The following is a 21,872-nucleotide window of genomic DNA, read 5'->3' as shown; positions in this document are numbered from 1 at the left end:
GGTCAAAGGGATACAAATTGGAAAGGAAGAAGTCAAAATATCATTATTTGCAGATGATATGATAGTATACTTAAGTGGCCACCGAAATTCTACCAGAGAACTTCCAAACCTGATAAGCAACTTCAGCAAAGTGGCTGGATATAAAATTAACTCAAACAAATCAGTGGCTTTCCTCTACTCAAAGCATAAACAGGCTGAAAAAAATTAGAGAAACAACTCCCTTCACAATAGTCACAAATAATTTGTGTGAGGTGCAGATATGTGCTTTGAGCTTTAGTAAAGTTAATTTTATGAATGTGTGTGTCCTTGCATTTGGAGCATAGATGTTCGAATTGAGAGTTCATCTTGGTAGATTTTTCCTTTGATGAGTATGAAGTGTTCTTCCATGTCTTTTTATGTTTATGTGGCTATCTTCTTTTGGGCTTGTTGAAAGATTACTTTCTTGCTTTTTCTAGGGTGTAGTTTCCCTCCTTGTGTTGGCGGTTTCCATCTATTATCCTTTGTAGGGATGAATTTGTGAAAAGATATTGTGTAAATTTGGTTTTATCATGGAATATCTTGGTTTCTCCATCTATGATGATTGAGTTTTGCTAGGTATAGTAGCCTGGGCTGGCATTTGTATTCTCTTAGGGTCTGTATGAGGTCTGCCCACGATCTTCTGGCTTTTATCATCTCTGGTGAGAAGTCTGGTGTAATTCTGATAGCTCTGCCTTCATCAATTACTTGACCTTTTCCCCTTACTGCTTTTAATATTCTTTCTTTGTTTTATGCATTTGGTGTTTTGATTATTATGTGATGGGAGGAATTTCTGTTCTGATCCAGCCTGTTTGGTGTTCTGTATGTTCATGGATATCTCTTTCTTTAGGTTAGGGAAGTTTTCTTCTATAGTTTTGTTGAAGATAAAACAAGTTGTAAATCTTCACTGTCTTCCATACCTATAATCCTTAGATTTGGTCTTCTCATTGTGTCCCAGATTTCCTAGATGTTTTGGGTTATAAGCTTTTTGCATTTTGCATTTTCTTGAACTGTTGTGTCAATGCTTTCTATGGTATCTTCTACACCTGAGATTCTCTCTTCTATCTCTTGTATTCTGTTAGTGATGCTTGCATCTATGACTCCTGATTTCTTTCCAAGGTTTTCTATCTCCAGAGTTGACTACCTTTGTGATTTTTTTTATTGTTTCTACTTCCATTTTTAGATCCTGGATGGTTTTGTTCAGTTCCTTCACTTGATTGTTGGTGTTTTCCTGTAATTCTCTAAGGGATTTTCGTGTTTCCTCTTTAAGGGTTTCTGCCTGTTGACTCATGTTCTCCTGTATTTCTCTTTTTCTTTCTTTCTTTTTTTTAAATTGAAAACGGAAGTAAAAAACATTTTATAATAAAATTGAAGTTTACATAGAAAATATTTCTGGCAAAATTGATAAAAATGTCTCCTGTATTTCTTTAAGGGATTTTTGTGTTTCCTCTTTAAGGGCTTCTACTTTTGACTCATGTTCTGTTTTGGTTTTTTTTTTTTTTGGCCTTTTGGATTTTTTTTTTTTTGGAGACAGAGTTTCTCTATATAGCCCTGGCTGTCCTGGAACCCACTCTGTAGACCAGGCAGTCCTCAAACTCAGAAATTGCCTGCCTCTGCCTCCCAGAGTGCTAGGATTACAGGAGTGCGCCACCACCGCCCAGCTCCTGTATTTCTTTAAGGGAGTTATTTATGTCCTTCTTGAAGTCCTCTATCAGCATCATGAGATGCAATTTTAAATCCAACTCTTGCTTCTCTAGTGTATTGGGGTATCTGGGACTGGCTGTGGTAGAACTGGGTTCTGATGTTGCCATGTGGCCTTGGTTTCTGTTGGTAGGGTTCTTGTGCTTGCCTTTCAACATCTGGTTATCTCTGGTGTAAATTTGTCTTACTGTCTCTGGCTGGAGCTTGTTCCTCCTGTGGGTCTGTAAGCCTGTGTCCTAGGAGACCAACTCTCTTCTGGAAGCGTCTATGCACAGAAGGCTGTGGAGCCTGGCTCCCTGGTACAAATGGTGACTGGAAGGCTCTTGTCCCACCTGCTCCACTCAACTCTTTCATTTTCAATATCACTATTAGCTAGGGAGGTATGTATGTACATGTGTGTGTGCATGTGCATGCACGTGCATGTGCCAGCACTGAAGTAATTTACATAGCCATAACTGAGTAGAACACCCTATATCGTGATGAATAATATCTGTCCTCCAAGAGAATACACCCACATCTGCCCTATTTTCACATGATTAGCAGAAATTTTTCAGAGTCCAGATGCAAATAAACAATTCCAGTCTGAATCAAATAGCACACAGGCAGACATAAAGTGGACTTGATATATCCCACATCCATTGGGAATTCTCTAAGCACAGAGACAATGGCCAAGTACCACACATCCTTACCTGGGACCGAAAGCTCAAGGGGGTCACTAGGCAGTGACCACAAGTAGGAATTCATTTTGAAGGAGCCAAAGCATCTGTAGGTCCTCCTGTGCCCTGGGCTCAAAGGGAAGATGGGGAATGTGTTGTGGTCCTGTTGTAAGCAGTTCTGAGGAAAGGATGCATTCCCACCTCTGCAGAGGATAAAGATCTCAAAGAAATGATCTGTGTGACAGACAAGAGTCACATTTCTTTCTGAGAATCCCTTGGGTCCTGAATCAACAGCAAGGGATGGCTTCTCTTTGTAAACACCTGGAAGTGAGAAAACCCTGTTATTAGCTGCTCATGGTAGCACAGACCTTTAATCTCAGGACCCAGGAAGCAGAGGCAGGTAAATCTCTGTGAGTTTAACATCATCCTGTTCTATATAAAGATTTCAAGGCCAGAAACAGTTATACATGAGACCTAAACCCACAGCCCCCAAAAAATCACAAAAGATCCTGTTATTTAAAAACATTATTAAAATTGATCATAAGATTCAGTCTTATAAAACAGAAGGCAATATGAAACCAAAAGGAAATTCTTCGATCTATAAATACAACCAAAGAAGGCTCTATGTAGGAACAGAAAGCCGCTGTCATTCCCCGTGAATTCCACCACGAAGGGACATAGTCACCACTCTAAAGGGACCACAGTCAGCATAGACCTACAGAGGGTCAGGGTATGAATCTAAGTCGGTAGAGCTCTTGCCAAATATATGCACTGCCCTGGGTTCTATACCTATCACCACATGATTATGTGGCTGACCAGGTGTATAATGCTAGTACTAACAGCACAGAAGCAGAAGGATCAGGTGGCTCCAGACACACAGGCAGCAGAGGATGGCCTTGTTGGACATCAAAGGGAGGAGAGGACCTTGGTCCTGGAAAGGTTTGATGCCTCAGTGTAGGAGAATACCAGGACCAGGAAGCAGGAGGGGGATGATTGGGGAAAAGGAGGAGGGGAGAGGGCTTATGGGACTTTCGGGAGGGAGGAGACTAGGAAAGGGGACAACATTTGAAATGTAAATACAGAATATATCTAATAAAAAAAGTAAAAAAAAAAAAAAAAAAGAAGTTCAAGATTATGTGAGGATACACATCAGAGAAGAGGAAGCACCGGAAGGAGAGGACAGGACAGAAAAGGAAAAGAAAAAAAGAGAGATCAGCATATGGGGGCAGAGATACAGAGCAGGGCCTGTGATGGGTCGTGTGTAGTTCACTGAGGTAGGCAACAGAGATTTAGACTGGCGAACAGTGTTCCTGGAAGTTACTCACCTGTCACGATCAACTGCAGTGTGCCATTAATATGTGTCCATTTTCCTCCCTTGTGGTATGTACAATAGTAAATCCCAGCATTGATGTGCATCATGTTCAGCAGACTGAACTCAAAAACCTCTTGGGTTTTTCCATGTGCTGTGCTATCACGCCACATCCCACTGGGTACGTGATGTTGTAGACGCACCTTGGTCACTCCTGGAGGGGTCCTACAGAAGAGTGTCACGGCACTACCTGTGGAAACCACAGACCCCGGAACTGCCCAGATGGAAGGCTGGGGAGATGGTTCTAAAGGGACATGGAAAAAGAAGTCTAGTCATCTGATGTCAGGGAAGTGTGGTTCCCAGGGAGCTATGGAGTAACTCCCACATCAATCGTGAATCAAGAAAATGGCCACACAGGCATGCTCACAGGCTGATACGGTGGAAGCAATTGCTCTGTTAACATTCCATATTCCCAAATGACTCTAGCTTATGTCATGTTGAAAGAAAACTCACCAGCAGACTTCCTGGCATGTTTTAATAGGCCTAATCATCTTTACTGTTCTCAAACAGTGTAAGAATAACTCCCCTACCTTAGTGCTGTCTAGTGGCTTCTCTCCATGTCTCCCGACAGCCCAGGAACTAACCCTGAAGATTGTCACTCTTATCACCAAACCTTGACATGTCCACAGGCCAGCCAACATAGTGCTCCATTAAAGCACTGACATAATGTCTTACTTTGCCCCTTTCTTCCCCCGTAAAATCCAACCACTCCATTCTCACAAAAATCCTGAGAGCCTCAGCATCTAGATGAACTGCCTCTGTGCTGCCCCCTCATTAGACAGCAGTTACTTCAACTCTGTCCGAAGATGATGTGTCTTCCTAGGAGCAGGCTCAGTAAGAGAACCAGAAACAGCTCACATGAGAAGAGATGAGAAGAAAAAGAAAACAAACTCGAAATTAAATGGCTGAATCTTAAGCAACAAACAATTGTACAGGCGCCCCTCCTCCACACCATTTGTTGCAATATCCTTCTAAACTGGATAGCATGTGAGCCGTAGTAGGCCATGGTGGAGAATCTATACCCCACAGAAGGTCACAATAGTAAGGACTAAATATGAAGTAAGTATACAGCTGGTTGTCAATATCTGCTCCAAGATTCCTAAACTTCCAATGCTACTCTAAACCAAAAACCAGTTTCTGGGTGCTTAAACAAAAACAGACTCACCATGGTGTGCCCAGATCCTCTGTTCTATTAAACACACTGAAACAGGAAAAGAAAAGATCTGATGAGAGAAGTCTGCCCTGAACTCCACTGACGCCCTACCAAGAGCCAAGAGCAGGGCGAGATGGACAGGCTGAGGATTAAACCTGGGAGCCTGTGTTCATCACTCTCTAGCTAAGAATAAAGACCCTTGTACCACTCACCAAATGCAAGAAGAGCAGCCCCAAGGCCCATGATGGTGATTCGAGCCAGATCTCCACATCCACAGAGACCTAGTTATACTGTCTGCGCTGGGGGGACACACCCATGGAGTAGAGCAGACTGGTGTCCGGAAACTCTGTCAGGAATTATGACACCCAATAAAACAGGAAGAGGATAAGCTCTTGCACAACACATCTTCGACGCCTCAAGTCTGGGCCAGGCAATGAGTCCTCTATTCACTTTTTTTTTCCAGGCTTTAAATCCTGTTATGGGTGTGGGCACACTATCCTCTGACGTTCCCATATATGTGTGCACCTGTGGGCAATGAGAGAAAACCACAAGATGCAAGCAGAAAACATGGATCCCAAATGCCCCCCTCCAAAATCTACTGGAATGGTTCAACTAGTCTGAACAGGAAGTAGGCAGACATGAAATATAACAGCTTGGATTACAGGAGGGAAGAGCCAAGGAAGATACATACCAAGGCTTCTGCAGTATGTGCATGGTCTCCGTAAATAATTCTCCTAACCAACTAACTGCAGAAGTAGTTAGTAGGAACTAACTACATGTCCCTAGAGCTGATGATGCAAATAACAGAAATGAAAATAACTCAACTTAAAAGCAGACTACAGGACTTCCAGGTGTGTCGTTAAGCTGCTAGTGTATGCTCTCTCCATTTTCTTTTTGGAGGCACTCAGGGCTATGAGTTTTCCTCTTAGCACTGCTTTCATTGTGTCCCATAGATTTGGGTATGTGATGCCTTCATTTTCATTAAATTCTAAAAAGTCTCTGATTTCTTTCCTTATTTCTTCTTTGGCCAAGGTGTCATTGAGTAGAGTATTGTTCAGCCTCCATGTGTATGTGGGCTTTCTGTTGTTTTTGTTGCTATTGAAAACCACTCTTACTCCATAGTGATCTGATAAGAGGCATGGGATTAGTTCAATCTTCTTATATTTGTTGAGGTCTCTCTTGTGACCAGTTATATAGTCGATTTTGGAGAAGGAACCATGAGATGCTGAGAAAAAGGTATATTCTTTTGCTTTAGGGTGAAATGTTCTATAAATATCAGTCAAATCCAATTGGTCCAAAGCTTCAAGTAGTTTTACTGTGTCCTTGTTTAGTTTCTGTTTTCCCGATCGGTCCATTGAGGAGAGTGGAGTGTTGAAGTCCCCCACAATTATTGTGTTAGGTGCAATGTGTGCTTTGAGCTTTAGTAAAGTTTCTTTTACGAATGAGGGTGCCCTTGCATTTGACGCATAGATGTTCAGAATTGAAAGTTCTTCTTGGCGGATTCTTCCTTTGACCAGCAAGAAGTGTCCTTCTGTGTCTCTTTTGATGACTTTAGGTTGAACGTCAATTTTATCTGATATTAGAATGGCTACTCCTGCTCCGTTTCCTGTGACCATTGGCTTGTAAGTTTGTCTTCCAGCCTTTTACTCTAAGGTATTTTTTATCTTTGACACTGAGGCACACGTGAAAGCCCTGGAACAAAAAGAAGCTAATTCACCCAAGAGGAGTAGAAGACAGGAAATCATCAAACTCAGGGCTGAAATCAATCAATTGGAAACAAAGAGAACCATACAAAGAATCGACGAATCCAGGAGCGGTTCTTTGAGAAAATCAACAAGATAGATAAACCCTTAGCCAGACTGACCAAAGGGCACAGAGAAAGTATCCAAATTAACAACTTAGAAATGAAAAGGGAGATATAACAACAGAAACTGAGAAAATCCAAAAAATCATCAGATCCTACTACAAGAGCCTATACTCAACACAACTGGAGAATCTGGAGGAAATGGACAATTTCCTTGACAGATACCAAATACCAAAATTAAATCAGGACCAAATAGATCATGTAACAGTCCCATAACGCCTAAAGAAATAGAAGGAGTCATAGAAAGTCTTCCAACCAAAAAAAGCACAGGACCAGATGGTTTCAGTGCAGAATTCTATCAGACCTTCAAAGAAGACTTAACACCAATACTCTTCAAACTATTTCACAAAATAGAAACAGAAGGAACACTACCCAATTCCTTCTACGAAGCCACAATTACGCTGATACCAAAACCACACAAAGATCCAACAAAGAAAGAGAATTTCAGGCCAATTTCCCTTATGAACATTGATGCAAAAATACTCTATAAAATTCTTGCCAACCGAATCCAAGAACACATCAAAACGATCATCCACCATGATCAAGTAGGCTTTATCCCAGGAAAGCAGGTTTGGTTCAATATACGGAAATCCATTAATGCAATCCACTACATAAACAAACTCAAAGAAAAAAACCACATGGTCATTTCATTGGATGCTGAAAAATCATTTGACAAAATTCAGCATCCTTTCATGCTTAAAGTCTTGGAAAGAACAGGAATTCAAGGCCCATACCTAAACTTACTAAAAGCAATATACAGCAAACCGGTAGCCAGCATCAAACTAAATAGAGAGAAACTTGAAGCAATCCCACTAAAATCAGGGACTAGACAGGGCTGCCCCCTTTCTCCTTATCTTTTCAATATTGTACTTGAGGTACTAGCTCGGGCAATTCGACAACATAAGGAGGTCAAAAGGATACAAATTGGAAAGGAAGAAGTCAAACTATCATTATTTGCAGATGACATGATAGTCTACCTAAGTGACCCAAAAAGCTCCACTAGAGAACTCCTACAGCTGATAAACAACTTCAGCAAAGTGGCAGGTTATAAAATCAACTCAAGCAAATCAGTGGCCTTCCTATACTTAAAGGATAAGCAGGCTGAGAAAGAAATTAGGGAAATGACCCCCTTCACAATAGCCACAAACAGTATAAAGTATCTGGGGTGACTCTTACCAAACATGTGAAAGATCTGTATGACAAGAACTTCAAGACTCTGAAGAAGGAAATGGAAGGAGACCTCAAAAAATGGGAAAACCTCCCATGCTCATGGATCGGTAGAATCAATATAGTTAAAATGGCCATTTTGCCAAAAGCAATATACAGATTCAATGCAATACCCATCAAAATCCCAACTCAATTCTTCACAGAGTTAGAAAGAGCAATTCTCACATTCATCTGGAATAACAAAAAACCCAGGATAGCTAAAACTAATTTCAGCAACAAAAGAAATTCTGGGGGAATCAGTATCCCTGACCTCAAGCAATACTACAGAGCAATAGTGTTAAAAACTGCATGGTATTGGTACAGTGACAGGCAGGCAGATCAATGGAACAGGATTGAAGATCCAGAAATGAACCCACACACCTATGGCCACTTGATCCTCGACAAAGGGGCTGAAAACATCCAATGGAAAAAAGATAGCCTTTTCAACAAATGGTGCTGGTTCAACTGGAGGTCAGCATGCAGAAGAATGTGAATTTATCCATCCTTGTCTCCTTGTACTAAGTTCAAATCCAAATGGATCAAGGACCTCCACATAAAGCCAGACACTCTGAAGCTAATAGAAAAGAAACTGGGGAAGACCCTTGAGGACATCGGTACAGGGAGAAAGATTCTGAACAGAACACCAATAGCGTATGCTCTAAGATCAAGAATTGACAAATGGGACCTCATAAAATTACAAAGTTTCTGTAAGGCAAAGGACACCATCAAAAGGACAAATTGGCAACCAACAAATTGGGAAAAGATCTTCACCAATCCTACATCAGATAGAGGGCTAATATCCAATATATATAAAGAACTCAAGAAGTTAGACTCCAGAAAACCAAACAACCCTATTAAAAATGGGGTACAGAGTTAAACAAAGAATTCTCACCTGAAGAACTTTGGATGGCGGAGAAGCATCTTAAAAAATGCTCAACTTCATTGGTCATTAGGGAAATGCAAATCAAAACAACCCTGAGATTTCACCTTACACCAGTCAGAATGGCTAAGATTAAAAATTGAGGAGACAGCAGGTGTTGGCGAGGATGTGGAGAAAGGGGAACACTCCTCCACTGCTGGTGGGGTTGCAAATTGGTACAACCACTCTGGAAATCAGTCTGGCGGTTCCTCCGAAAACTGGGCACCTCACTTCCAGAAGATCCTGCTATACCACTCCTGGGCATATACCCAGAGGATTCCCCACCATGTAATAAGGATACATGCTCTACTATGTTCATAGCAGCCCTATTTATAATTGCCAGATGCTGGAAAGAACCCAGGTATCCCTCAACAGAAGAGTGGATGCAAAAAATGTGGTATATCTACACAATGGAGTACTATTCAGCCATTAGAAACAATGAATTCACGAAATTTTTAGGCAAATGGATGGAGCTAGAGAACATCATACTAAGTGAGGTAACCCAGACTCAAAAGGTGAATCATGGTATGCACTCACTAATAAGTGGATATTAACCTAGAAAACTAGAATACCCAAAACATAATCCACACATCAAATGAGGTACAAGAAGAAAGGAGGAGTGGCCCCTTGTTCTGGAAAGACTCAGTGAAGCAGTATTCGGCAAAACCAGAACGGGGAAGTGGGAAGGGGTGGATGGGAGGACAGGGGTAGAGAAGGGGGCTTACGGGACTTTCAGGGACTGGGGGGCTAGAAAAGGGGAAATCATTTGAAATGTAAATAAAAATATATTGAATAAAAAAAGTTAAAAACAATAAAAAAATAAAATAAAAGCAGACTACAGAGCTAAATACAGAGTTCTCAGAGGAAAACAAATGGCTAAGAAATATTGTCCTTGCTCTCCACAGAAATCCAAATAAAACTATCTTAAATTTTTATCATATTCCAGCCAGAATGGCTTATTAAGAAAACAAAAGAAGAGTCATGCCACCTGACACACCTACAGGCCTATCTGCAACCACACCGTGTGGCAAAGACGAAGGATGACACCCAGGTGCCAGCCTACTGCTCCTCACAGCGGGAACCAGAGCAATGTGCAAGTATGTGGTGCAGAGAAAGAGAAGCCAACCTGTTTGAGCATTATACAGAGAGACAAAACTAGAGACACAAGAGTGGAGAGGAGTAGCCTGGTGTGGGTAGCCTGCCCTGCCACCTGAAGTGGAGAAGTCCTAGCCCATGCTGCCACTAAGGGCCATGTATGGGTCTATAGCCATGCAGCAGCAAGGGTCTGTGTAGATGTGCAAAGTTTATATTACCACTATTGACCATTTGAATGTCTCTACTCTAGGGTGTTAGCATGTTAGCATGTCCAAGGCTTGTGCAGAGCTGGCCCCACCATTCACCAGATGTTCAGTCCCCATCACTAACCAAAAATTAAAAAAAAAAAAAAGGTTGCTACTATGGTACTATGGTGGCTCGTACCTGTAATCCCAGGCAGAAAGATTGCCAAGTTTGAGGCAACCTAGGCTACATCCTGAGTCACAAGCTAGCATGTACTACAAAGTAAGTAAGACCATCTCAAGAAAGGAGGAGAAGGAGGAGGAGGAGGAAGAGGAGGAGAAGGAGGAGAAGGAGGAGGAGGAGAAGGAGGAGGAGGAGAAGGAGGAGGAGGAGGAGAAGGAGGAGGAGAAGGAGGAGGAGGAGGGGCATGGGTTCCTTCCAGTCTGTCTGAGCTGGTGCCCTGAGCAGACCTTGGGCACAAACTCTGCAGCCAGTCCCACAACACCCAGAGGAAGCTCCACTTCCAGACACTTTTTCAAGCCCAGGATCACAGGATCACAGGAGCTTGATCACACCAGGATCTCAGGGTCCCAGAGTCAGCTTGACTCCCAGGAACTCAGACACACCCAGGATCTCAGGAGCTCAGGATCACAGAATCACAGAATCACAGGATCACAGGATCACAGGATCACAGAGATAGCTTGACTCTGAAAAGTTCTGATACAACAAGGATCATAGAAAGGACAGACTCCAGTCAGATATAGAGAGGGCAGGTAGCACTATTGATAAACAGATGACAGGACCCATCCGTAGGAACATAAGCAACAGAAACCAAAGCTAGCATGTACTACAAAGTAAGACCATCACTTGGCATCATCAGAACCCAATTCTTCCACCATAGCAAGCCCTGGATACACCATCACACCAGAAAAGCAAGATTTGGATCCAAAAATCACTTCTCATGATGCTGATAGAGGACTTTAAGAATGACATAAATAACTCCCTTAAAGAAATTCAGGAGAACACAGGTAAACAGCTGGAAGCCCTTAAAGAGGAAATACAAAAATCCCTTAAAGAATTACAGGAAAACACAACCAAATGGGGAGGAATTGAACAAAACCATACAGGATCTAAAAATGGAAATAGAAACAATAAAGAAATCAAAACATGAGACAACCCTGGAGATAGAAAACCTAGGAAAGACTTCAGGAGTCATAGATGCAAGCATCAACAACAGAATACAAGAGATAGAAGAGAGAATCTCAGGTGTAGAAGGTACCATAGAAAGCATTGACACAACAGTCAAAGAAAACACAAAAAGCAAAAAGGTCCTGGCCCAAAACATGCAGGAAATCCAGGACACAATGAGAAGAACAAACTGAAGGATAATAAGTATAGAAGATAATGAAGATTCCTAACTTAAAGTGCCAGTAAATATCTTCAACAAAATTATAGAAGAAAACTTCCCTAGCCTAAAGAAAGAGATGAACATACAAGAAGCCTACAGAACTCGAAAAAGACTGGACCAGAGCAGAAATTTCTCCCGTCACATAATAATCAAAACACCAAATTCACTAAAGAAAGAAAGAATATTAAAAGCAGTAATGTAAAAAGGTCAAGTAACATATAAAGACAGGCCTATCAGAATTACACCAGACTTCTCACCAGAGATGATAAAAGCTAGAAGATCCTGGGCAGACCTCATATAGATCCTAAAAGAACACAAATGTCAGCATAGACTACTCTACCCAGCAAAACTCTCAATCATCATAGATGGAGAAACCAAGATATTCCATGATAAAACCAAATTTACACAAATATCTTTCCACAAATCCAGCCCTACAAAGGATAATAGATGGAAAACGCCAACACAAGGAGGGAAATTACACCCCAGAAAAACCAAGAAAGTAATCTTTCAACAAACCCACACAAACATAATTTCACTTCTAACAACAAAAATAACAGGAAGTAACTATCACTTTTCCTTAATATCTCTTAATATGAAAATTAATATTACCTACATACCCTAATCAATTGAAACTCAAAAATGTGAAGAATTAGAAATTTGTTGTCTGGCACCCAGGGTCTCTCTAATTTGGTAATTGGAAAAATATGTCCAATATTGTATAATCTATATACACTTTCTGCTTGTTTGTGCATGACAGTGTCTTGCTGTGTACCGCATAATGGTCTTGAAATCATGCTTCTCCAATCTCAGCCTCTCTATAAATAGGATTGTTTAGTTGATGTTTTCACACTATACTATGGTTTTCAGAACAGCTTACATATTTCAAATTTATTTATACAGTCAAAAGGAACATAGACAATCAATTTGGGAGGTGGCTTGGCTTGTAGGAGAACATCAAAGAGTGAGACTGAATGTTTTGCTTGATATTTATAATTATTGTATCAATTTTGAAGAAGATGACCTTTTTCTGAGATGAATGCTTTACAAAATCGTCACAGCCAATGAACCAGAATCTTATCTTCACCTAATGTCTTGCCACCCTCTAAGCAGTACCATTGTTCATTGAAACAGTTGATGAATGACTTCATGGATAGACCATGTTAGATAATTTCTTAAGTGAATGTAACCTGTTCCCTGTGGGCTGAGAATGATGACAATCACTCAAGTCAAATAGCTTTGACCATAGCAGAAAATCTGTATCCAAATAATTGTGCCTACAGTTCATGACTTGGCCCAGCAGAACTGTCAACTCTTAGCTTAGCTACTATGGAGGTAAAATCCTTTGGTGATGTGAGGGACATTGAAGTACAGCCTTATTACTATGAACTCCAACGTCTAAAAATTGTTCTTATTTTCGGTTTCTACCACAGTAAGAGCCAAGATTGTAAGTTCTAGTAAAAACAAAATGGAAGAAACAAACAAAAAGACTTTATCTTTTTATGTTCATTAAATAACATGTCCATTATTTTTATGCTTGGTATAAAAATATATATTGTGTTAAATATGATAAAAATTAAAATTAAAATTAAAAAACTGGAACTAGGTGCAAGGACAGAAAATAAATGATGGACTAGTCCATCTATACAAGACTTCAACATAAAACACAAAGCAGATGATTTATCTCTTGACAAAACTATGCTAACTTATGACATAAAATTATTGCTTTAAACTTTTAATGAATTTATGATGCTAGAAAAAGATAATGAATGTTAGTCAGATACTAGTCTTAATGGAAAGACAATTCTTTTGTAACTCCTTAAACCTTTATTGATCTATGACATGAACTATTGCCTTAAGCTTATTATGAACTTATAGAAGTAAAAATGCTTTAGAAACCATGTGATCAACTATCCTGAGATAAAAACTAAGAACAACAATAAAAAAAGAAAGATGTAAAAAATTTAAAGGAGAAGAGGAAGAGAAAGGAGAAGGAGGAGGAAGAGGAAGAAGAGGAAGAGGAGGAGAAGGAGAAGATGAAGATGAAGAAGAAGAAGAAAAAGAAGAAGAAGAAGAAGAAGAAGAAGAAGAAGAAGAAGAAGAAGAAGAAGAAGAAGAAGAAGAAGAAGAAGAAGAAGAAGAAGAAGAAGAAGAAGAAAGAAGAAAGAAGAAAGAAGAAGGCAGAGGAACAGGAGGAGGAAGAAGAGGAGGAGGAGGAAGAGGAGGAGGAGGAGGGAGAGGAGGAGGAGGAGGAAGAGGAGGAGGAGAAAAGAAGAAGCCTGAGAGAAAGAAATTACTAGAGACCCAGAAGAACCCCAAGTCCCTTGGAGGGCATCAACACTTCCAATCATCTACAAAACGCCTCCACTCCCGTCATTTTCACATTAGCACACCGAGGGCCAAGGTTTCCCCAGGCTAACATGCCCAAGGCATATGCAAACCACATATCTTAGTTAGGGCTTCTATTGCTGTGAAGAGACACCACGACTCCTCCAACTCTCATAAAAACATTTAACTGGAGCTGCCTTACAGTTGAGAGGTTTAGTCTACTATTGTCATGGTGGGAAGCCTGACAACACACAGGCAGACATGGAGCTGGAGGAGCTGAGAGTTCTAGATGGAGACTGACAGTAAGCAGGAAGAGAATGAGACACCTGGCTCGGTTTGAGCATCTGAGACCTCAAAGCCCATCCCCAGTGTGTAGCATAGTTCTTCCAGCAATGTCACACCCACGCCAACAAGGCCATGCCTCCAACAATTCCACTCCTTATGAGTCTGTGGGGACCGCTGTTTTCAAACCACCACACCACAGGAACAGCAAACTCCACCAAAGCCTCCAAGAGGTGGGAGGAGAATATTCTATGTAGCATGGAAGAGTCTGCTAAGAGTTCTAAGACGCTTTTGAAAGCCAAGGTGGGAGCCTGGCATTTGGAATTCATCTGCAATTCCAGAACAAAACCAGAGAGAGGAAGGGAGAGAGAGAGGGAAGGAGAGAGAGAGGAGAGAGGTGGGCAGAAAGAGATGGAAATTCCTGCCTCTGCTCATTGGCATTTGCACAAGCCTGGGTATTCTGGTTACATACACCTCAAAAACTCAGTCTGGTTCCATCAGAGTCTTACTGTGCAGTCTAGGAGGCCTTAAACTCATGCCAGTCCTGTCTCTTCCTCCCAAGGGTTATAGGCATGTGTCTTTGCCACCAACACCCCGGCCGGGTATGGGGGTCCCTGGGATGGGGGTTCTTGAAGTCCAGGTGGGTAAGGATTCAGTGGTGACAAACAGAAACAAGCACAGAGGCAGTTTGTACTCAATTTTTTTTTTTGAGACACGGTTTCTCTGTGTAGCCCTGGCTGTCCTGGAACTCAGTCTGTAGACCAGGCTGGCCTTGAGCTCAGAAATCCGCCTGCCTCTGCTTGTTCAACCACACTAGCAATCGAGTATTCTTTTGTCAATAAATCTGCCATAGCATTTCCTAAAGCCAATGGACCCGGCAGGCCAGGATGTCCTCTGATATGTCCTATAAAAATTTTTCTTTCTCTTGGTTGAATTTTATTTTGCAACTGAATCAAGAGTGATATAATTTTGGAATTCCAGATATAAGAGCTGTCTCTATATCTGGAAATAAACAAACTACATATTTTGAACTGCATAAAGATTGAACTCTTCCGGTGTGTGTTCGAGCACAGTAATGACTGCAATAATTTCCACCTGCTGTGCGGAAATTTCTTTTGCCTTTTTAATAATCACAGGTCTATCTTTTATATAGACAGCTGAAATCCCATTGGATGACCCATTTGTAAATACTAAGAGGGCATCAGAAATAGGTTCTGACACTATTTTAGAAGGAAAGATTATTTCTATTTCTTCTACACACTTTAATATAGGGTGCTGAGGTACATGATATTTAATTTGTCCGATATAATGAGTGAATGCAATTCCCCAATCATCTGCAGTTTGGAGTAAACACTCCCGTTGTTCCTTATTATAGGGAATAACAACTTCATGCATTTCTCTGCCAAACAGTTCCCTGGATCGTAACCTCCCTTTAATAATTAATTGACTGGCAGTGGTGGCACATACCTGTAATCCCAGCGGAGGCAGAGGCAGGCGGATTTCTGAGTTCGAGGACAGCCTGGTCTACAGAGTGAGTTCCAGGTCAGCCAGGGCTACACAGAGAAACCCTATCTCGAGAAAAAAAAACAAAAAATAAACAAAAACAAAAAAACACAAATAATTGAGATTTTGCTGTGCGGTGGTGGCGCATGCCTGTAATCCCAGCACTCTGGGAGGCAGAGGTAGGCGGATTTCTGAGCTCGAGGCCAGCCTGCTATACAGAGTGAGTTCCAGGACAGCCAAGGATATACAGAGAAACCAAATAAAAAAACCAAAATAATAATAATAATCACAATAGTAATAAATTGACTACACATAAAAGGATAAGATGATACCATTTTTCCTTGAGTATGAGGGAGATGAATTAATTCATTCCAATACACCTTCTTGCCATAAACATGCAGTTGGTGTGTAAGATGTTTTAAGTATAATAGGGAACCATGTTTTTACATAGTTTATCTGTTTTACTTTAGCATCTTTTGTTCTATCAATTCTAATTGCTTTAAGGCTTCTTTTGTAAGCTGTCTTTTAGATTTGGGATTAGGATCTCCTTTAAGAATTTCAAATAAATGATGCAATTGTCCTGTGGTAATTTTTAAATAAGGTCTAATCCAATTAATATTTCCCAATAATTTTTGAAAATCATTACATGTCTTTAATTATCAATCCTAAGTTGCAATTTTGAGATACAATATATTCATTATGAATTGTTTTTCCCAAATAATTTATTGGCTTGCTATGTTGAATTTTATCAGAAGCAATAATTAGTCCATGCTTGGTCAATGCCTCAATCATATTTTTCAAAATTAATTCAGGTAAATCCTTTGTTTTTTCTGCTATAAGAATATCATCCATAAAATGTGATATGAAAACCTTTTTATGCTTAGCCCTGATGGATCTAAAAGCTTGATCTACAAATTTCTGACCAAGAGTTGGACTATTTTTCATGCCTTGGGGGAGAACCTTCCATTGATATCTTTGAAATGGCTTTTGAAAAGTAACAGAAGGAATGTTGAAAGCAAATCTTTGTGTGTCTTTTGGTTGTAACTTTATATTGAAAGAACAATCCTTTAAATCTTTAACTATAATATGATAATTCTCTGAAACAGCTACTGGGGATGGAAGTCCTGGCTATAAGGCTCCCATGTCGTGCATTGTCTTATCAACAGCCCTAAGATCTTTTAAGAGTCTCCATTTGCCTAACTTTTTTCTTAATGACAAACACAGGAGTATTCCATAGACTGTTAGATTCTTCAATATGTCCTAACTGCAGTTGCTTTTCTACTAATTGTTCTAGAGCCTGTATCTTTCCCTGAGTTAGGGGCCACTGATTCTTCCACACAGCCTCATCGCTAATCCATGAAATTTTGTCTGCATATAACTCATCAGCGGCCCCTATAAAAATGCTGATGGTTCCAGTTTTCATCTGTGGTTAGTTTTATTTTCATTTCCCCTAAGATATCTCTTCCCCGTAAGGAGAATGGCAAAGAGGAAATAATGCAAGGTTGGAAAGCACCCACTTTCCTTCACATTCCCGTGTCAGGATTTTTGAACTTTAAGCTATGTTGGGAGCTAGGCCCAATCCCACCAGAGTAGAGGTGGTGTGAACTATATAAACCATGTCCCAGGCCAGGCCTTTCCTGCAGTGCAAGGCCTATCTGCTCCTGTGTCCAACAATCCTTGGGTATTTTTTCCCTCTACTTTTATAGTTTTAAGGGTCTTTGTCTAGCAATTTTCTGAGCCCAGGCTGTCACTTCTGTGGGGCCACACACTTCATCCCCTCTAGTCTGTTTTAATATTGGGTTGGGGAGCTACACATAAGGGAGTACTATTATCTGACCTACCCGTTGGTTTTTATGCAGTTGTATTGTTTCTTTTAATGGCCTAATCATAATTTTTACCTCTCCCTGGAAGTCTGAATCAATTACTCCAGGAAGTACTTCAAATTTTTTCTTATAATTTGAGCTTCTCCCTATTATAAGACCAAAGGTGCCAGGTGATAGTGGCCCTTTTCATCCTGTGTCTGCTAATTGCACGCCCTCATAATTAGAGGCTATGTAATCTTTGTCTACTGCAAGATCTAATCCTGCACTTCCTGGTGTTGCTCTGGGTAAGCTTAAGATGTTAAACTCAGGGGCCAGAGGAGTCAATTCACTTTTACCTTCCTCTGTCTCCCTATTTTGCCCTTTTTGTAAATTTCGGGGCAGAGGGCATGGCCCTCAACCTGATTTTTGTCTCCTCATCTTTCAGAGGGGCTCCATCCTTGGGAAATTTTGATTCACATTCATTTCCCTCCTTACACTGAGGACATAACCCCAGAGGTTGGTTTTCGTATTTTTATTTTTTGAAGTCTGCTCTTCTTTTGTACAGTCATGGCTCATGTGTCCTTGCTGGCTGCAAGAAAATCATAAGCCTTTCAAGTTCTGAACATCAGCGCTGAAATGTTGCCCTTGCATTGCTGCAGTACAGGCCATGCCCTGGACCACAGCTGGCGAGGCATCTCTGCATACTTCGATGGAATCGTACACGGTCCCGGTTTTTCTGGTTGGTCTAATTGGTTCCTGGCAGAGAGGATTGCTATTTTCTCTCTTTTGTTAATTTAACATATTCTTTATTTACATTTCAAATGATTTCCTCTTTCTGGTATCCCCACTCCCCAAAAGTCCCATAAGCCCTCTTCCCTCCCCCTGTTCCCCCATCCAACCCTTCCCACTTCCCTGTTCTGGTTTTCCCCTACACTGCTGCACTGAGCCTTTCCAGGACCAGGGGCCTCCTTTCCTTCCTTCTTCTTGGACATCATTTGATATGTGGATTACGACGTCTTGGGTAATCCAAGTTTCTAGGCTAATATCTGCTTATCAGTGAGTGCATACCATGAGTGAACTTTTGAGATTGTGTTACCTCACTTAGGATGATGTTCTCCAGCTCCATCCATTTGTCTAAGAATTTCATGAAGTCATTTTTCTAATGGCTGAATAGTACTCCATTGTGTATATATACCATTTTTTTGTATCCATTCCTCCGTTGAGGGACATCTGGGTTCTTTCCAGCTTCTGGCTACTATAAATAGGGCTGCTATGAACATAGTGGAGCATGTATCCTTATTACATGCTGGGGAATCCTCTGGGTATATGCCCAGGAGTGGTATAGCAGGATCCTCCAGAAGTGTTGTGCCCAGTTTTCTGAGGAAATGCCAGACTGATTTCCAGAGTGGTTGTACCAGCTTGCAACCCCACCAGCAGTGGAGGAGTGTTCCTCTTTCTCCACATCCTCACCAACACCTGCTGACTCCTGAGTTTTTAATCTTAGCCATTCTGATTGGTGTGAGGTGAAATCTCAGGGTTGTTTTGATTTGCATTTCCCTAATGACTAATGATGTTGAACGTTTTTTTAAGGTGCTTCTCAGCCATCTGAAGTTCTTCAGGTGAAAATTCTTTGTTTAGCTCTGTACCCCATTTTTAATAGAGTTATTTGGCTTTTCTGGGGTCTAACTTCTTGAGTTCTTTGTGTGTATTGGATATTAGCCCTCTGTCATATGTAGGGTTGGTGGCATTTTTACATACTTGTTGTTTCAATAACATGTCCAAGCCCTCAGAGGGAGGAAGCATCCTGCCTAGTCCTTCTTCCAACCTAGCAATAAAGTCTTCTAAAGACAGGCTTCCTTCCTCCGCGAACCACTGACTGACACTCAGTACAAAGTCATAAAGTGCTGCCAAACTCTTCTCTGAGGTTTTAACACCTCTACTTTCTAAAATATGTCTCAACACTGCCAGGCACAGGCCTCTGTTCTTGGACTGTGAGAGCCCCATGATTCTTACCTTCTCATCATCTTAACTCATCTGTCTCTATCGAAGAGTCTGCAGCACTCTGGACGAGGTCCTATCCTTTACCTGAAAAAGTGTTTTTTAGGAAAAAAGGAGAGAGAAAGCCTTCCTGCTTTGAGACCAGCGTTGAAGCGCCAGCTGTCACAGACCACCACAGCTGGGTATGGGGGTCCCTGGGATGGGGGTTCTTGAAGTCCAGGTGGGTAAGGATTCAGAGGTGACAAACAGAAACAAGTACAGAGGCAGTTTGTACTCACTTATTTTTTTTTTCAAGACATGGTTTCTCTGTGTAGCCCTGACTGTCCTGGAACTCACTCTGTAGACCAGGCTGGCCTCGAACTCAGAAATCCACCTGCCTCTGCCTCCCAAGTGCTGGGATTAAAGGCGTGCGCCACCACTGCCTGGCACAGAGGCAGTTTGAATCTGAGTGTATTCTGCAGCTCTCAAGCAGGGGATTTTATACATGAAAGCAAACATGATGCAACTCTTAGAAACCATATCCAGCAAAACAATCGTGAATACCAACAAGAATCATTTGGCACAGTAAAATACAAAAATCACCTAAGCATTACAACTGTGAAACTACATGTTCAGTGAATCACAAACAGAACAGGTAACGCCATTATCAAGATATAACAATTCTGAAAGAATATGTTCAATAGGGCTATCATCCAAGGCTAGTGGCATATTCCCAAGAACAGGTTAATAAATCTTTATGGTCAGCGCTCTTAACCACTGGGCTAACTTTCCAGCCCCTTTGATTAATTACTCCTTAACATCTAATACCTGATTTTTTATAAATCTTCAAAGCATAAATTTAAACTATTTTAATTCTTTCGAATTAAGGTTTTCTTTACCATATACCAAAATCCACCTCCAATGACACACGTGCAGCCATATGAAATTTTATTGTTGGGAAAGTTTTTATCTATCATAATAATTTTGTAAACGATTTGAAAAGTAAAGCATTGGTTTCCCTGGAGATAAGGTCATGTTAGTGACCCCATCTCTAGAGATGGTTTCATACCCATTATTCTTGCTTAAGATCGTGGTCTAGGCTACCAGGAACCTGTAGGTAAGAAAAGGAATGAAAGAGAACGAAATAGAAAAATTGCAATGGTCAGGCGGTGGTGGCGCACACCTGTAATCCCAGCACTTGGGAGAAATAGGCAGGTGGATTTCTGAGTTCGAGGTCAGCCTGGTCTACAGAGTGAGTTCCAGGACAGCCAGGGCTACACAGAGAAACCCTGTCTCGGAAACAAACAAACAAACAAACAAACAAACAAAAAATATTGCCATGAGAACTATGGCTCAATATGTTTTCTCCAGCCAAGAGTTCCACAACCGGTTCCAGGAAACCTTCTTTTGAAGTCTAATGCCTCAGTCTGTGGAACTTGTCACACAGATTCTACTGGGGTCGGTGTGGCGTGACGTGACTCCCACACAACTTAGAGACTCATCTCAACACCATCTCCTACTAGATCACACAGCTCACGGGCACCAGGGTTTTCTTTTATTCTCATGCACACCAGTGTTTTGACTGTGTGTATGTCTGCAGGAGCATGCTGGATCTCGTGGGGCAGGCATCACAGTTGTGAGCTGCCATGAGGGTGATGGGAATCGAACCCAGGTCCTCTAGAAGAACAGTCTCTTAACCACTGAGTCATCTCTTCAGCTCCCGGTCACCAGAGTTATGGCCATACTCTTAAGGGGCCACCATCCAACTGGCCACAAGGACCCACCTGGGAGGAACTGACCCTGCTAATGGATAAACACACAGGCAGAATCTTGAAGACATCACAGATCCAGCACGTGCCTTACTGTGGAACTTAACTGCCTTAATTAATATCCCTTGTTACTTATGTCTAGGGTAATTTTCAACATTCCACTATCCACACCAGGTGGGCCCTGTCCTGTCAAAGGTGCTGATGATCCAAGAACTAGATCAGTTTACCTGGGGCTGCTGGGAGTTAACCCTTCAGTTGCTGGATTATGCGGTGCCCAGGAAGACCTGAGAGAGGAACCAGTGGAGGAAGACATTGGGTATATTCACCCACCAGGTTCCACTGTGCTTGGATAGTGTCACAACTGACGAGGTTGTGTGGTCACAAATCCAATGTGGGTCAGGACAACATCATTTGTAGACCTGTAATCCTACCACTCAGGAATTGGAGGCAGGAGAATTCACACCTGAAGGTCTCTCTGTGCTCCTGAGTTTGAGCCTAGCCTGGGTTCCAAGAACCGGTCTCAAAAACATGAATTTATGTCAGCCCAGTGTGTACCCTTTGGACATTTTGTCACTGGTCACCAAAAGCAACAGGACAGACTGAATTCCTCAGCTCCAAAGAGCAGTACATATAATCTATTCCAAG

At 41.4% G+C, this 21,872-nt stretch overlaps 1 protein-coding gene across 20 annotated transcripts in view; it reads right to left on the bottom strand.

The window, feature by feature from the left end:
- The window catches only part of LOC127674284 (leukocyte immunoglobulin-like receptor subfamily B member 2), a 61,501-nt gene that overhangs the window by 9,492 nt on the left and 30,137 nt on the right, over positions 1–21,872 (bottom strand). For 4 of the 20 annotated variants that reach the window (XM_052170060.1, XM_052170132.1, XM_052170102.1 and 1 more), the window contains exons 4-5: positions 3,698–3,815; positions 2,406–2,693 (exon numbers count right to left, since the gene is read on the bottom strand). In XM_052170060.1, coding sequence (XP_052026020.1) covers positions 2,406–2,693; positions 3,698–3,815 — 406 coding nt within the window. Of the gene's footprint in view, positions 1–2,405; positions 2,694–3,697; positions 3,986–4,906; positions 4,943–5,106; positions 5,257–21,872 lie in introns of those variants that run through there. The other 16 variants (XM_052170077.1, XM_052170154.1, XM_052170069.1 and 13 more) reach the window with 14 other exon arrangements.

Source organism: Apodemus sylvaticus, chromosome 1 (assembly GCF_947179515.1).
Source record: "Apodemus sylvaticus chromosome 1, mApoSyl1.1, whole genome shotgun sequence".
Taxonomy (NCBI): Eukaryota; Metazoa; Chordata; class Mammalia; order Rodentia; family Muridae; genus Apodemus; species Apodemus sylvaticus.
The sequence above is the reverse complement of the archived record's forward strand: the minus strand, read 5'-3'. Positions and strand labels throughout refer to the sequence as shown.